The sequence below is a fragment of the Echinops telfairi genome, unplaced genomic scaffold (genome assembly GCF_000313985.2).
Source record: "Echinops telfairi isolate 266 unplaced genomic scaffold, ASM31398v2 ScPeMD7_40;HRSCAF=151, whole genome shotgun sequence".
In the NCBI taxonomy this organism is placed as follows: Eukaryota; Metazoa; Chordata; class Mammalia; order Afrosoricida; family Tenrecidae; genus Echinops; species Echinops telfairi.
This window is the reverse complement of record NW_022103938.1, coordinates 342,994-345,033: the sequence shown is the minus strand read 5'-3', so window position 1 is coordinate 345,033 and position 2,040 is coordinate 342,994. Positions and strand designations below refer to the sequence as shown.

Below are 2,040 nucleotides of genomic sequence, written 5' to 3'. Positions count from 1 at the left end.
ACTCTGTACAACCCAAGTACTCCAAAGTCTGTGGGTTCTTTCTTTTCTTCTCTCAGAATTTCATCACCAGGAACCTGGATAGTTTATCTGCTTACTATGTGGGGCTGTCAGACCCAGAAGGGAAGAACCAGTGGCAATGGGCAGATGGCTCACCGTACAACGAGAGCACCACGTGAGTACAGAACTCCATAATGAATCCTGAATCCTGCCCCACACTGGGCCACTGCAGCTCTGAGCCACTAACGCACAGCAGCAAGAAAAGGCTTAAAAAAACAAAACCTCATGCTTATTTGTCACTGAAGTCTGTGATTTTAACCATATTTATATCTCTAAATAAAACAAAAATATTAATATTATAATTAATTAATAACTTTTGTGATATAGCGAAATACCAAATTCTGATCAGCTTAATATAACTCCCATTTACTTTAGATAACTTTACCACCTTTGACCCTCATGCAAATTTGTCAAGTATATGTAGATATTACCTAGTCCCCTTTAAAAGGTAGGAAACTTGAGACTCAAGTAGATTAAATTATTAGGCCAGGATTATAGGGGATAATCAAAAGCAATGTATGAAGAACAAATGCTGTGGATACTTGGGACCTGGAGGGAGCCCTGTCATCACTTAAGGAAATGCTACAGGTTTGCTTGTCCCCTGAGAACAGATCAAGGATGAAGAAGTAAACGGGGGTCTCTGGGGTGACTGATGGGAAGGTGTTTAATGTGTTCTGGATTTCTTTTTCCTTTTTCTTTAAAAAAAAATCATTTTATTGGGGTCTTGTACAACTCTTAGCGGAATTCTGGGTGGTGTCAGTTTTCAAGGGAAACTCCAGAGATGGAGGAGAAGTTGCTTACAATTGGGGGGCCTTGCAGAAGGGGGCAGAATGAGAACGGGGAAGAAATGATTGGACCTACTTGACCTGGATTCCACATGTTCAGCCTCAGCTCCCTCAGCCTCTGACCTTTTCAAACACAGTGTGAAGAAGTCGTACCATCCCTTCCCTCCCTTCCAGATTCTGGCGTCCTGGTGAACCCAGTCATCGTGATCAGCGGTGTGTTATGATAAATTCTGTTAGAGGAGGCTGGGGCTGGAATGATGGCCGTTGTGATGCTCATCAAAGATCAATTTGTGAGATGAAGAAGGTCTACTTTTGAATGGAATATTCTCCAGGGACATGTGGTTAGACGGAGACCCACTGTGAAAGGCACAGTTCATTTGGGGGTTTTTTGTTTGTTTGTTTGTGTTTGTACATCTTTTGTAACGAATGCCCATGGAACTTGTCAGTTGGCTGACACCTAGTGCGCTTATTATGGGTTCAGTTCACACAACCGTTCATTCCTAAGATGTACAATTTTAAGCATTTTCTGTGTTTTACGAACTCTCCTTTGTGGGTACATGGAGGAAGCATGATATTTCATTCCTAATTTCTGTGTGTTTCTTAAGGGACTAGTTACTGATATAATTAGAGACAATATAAGTTGATGTGATTACTTTTCCTGTCTAGATTTCTTCTGTGGACTGGTTTCAAGCAAAAGCATCCCAATAATTGCTTTCTGTTTCTGCCAGACAGATTTATTACTTTTAACAAAAAGCACATTATGAAATAGTAGGCATACAGTGCCCATCAATTTAAGGTACATTTCAGCTTGCTCCAGTAGACACTTTGTGCTCCTTAACATTCTCTATTCAGTACTGGCATTTAGCATTGGGTGTAGACCAAGAAATTGGAGATTGAACATAATAAATTTATAATTAGAGAATGAATTGAAGTCACTACTGATGACTTGATACATAGAATTTTATTCATCAGGTACTCTGATAATTATTTTCTTTGCTTCAATTTTGTAATTCGGTGCATGGATTCCTTCTCACAAAGGGCCTTGATGTGCTTTTGTAAACCAAAGAACTTTTACTGAAGTTCATGCCCATCATTTTGTTCTCCCACAATATAAAATATGCTGACAAGAAAGCCTGTCATTCATTGTCTTGTCATAGGACTTTTAATGGGTCCCTCCTGATGTGACCCCTGAGATTAA

General features: G+C 39.9%; 1 protein-coding gene across 1 annotated transcript in view; it reads left to right on the top strand.

Annotated features, from left to right (window-relative positions):
• The window catches only part of LOC123521701 (C-type lectin domain family 4 member A-like), a 42,937-nt gene extending 41,779 nt beyond the window's left edge, over positions 1-1,158 (top strand). Inside the window, exons 4-5 of the mRNA XM_045290524.1 lie at positions 57-172; positions 1,017-1,158. Of these exons, the coding sequence (XP_045146459.1) occupies positions 57-172; positions 1,017-1,158 (258 nt within the window). The remainder of the gene's footprint in view (positions 1-56; positions 173-1,016) is intronic.
• The last annotated feature ends 882 nt before the right edge of the window (positions 1,159-2,040 follow it).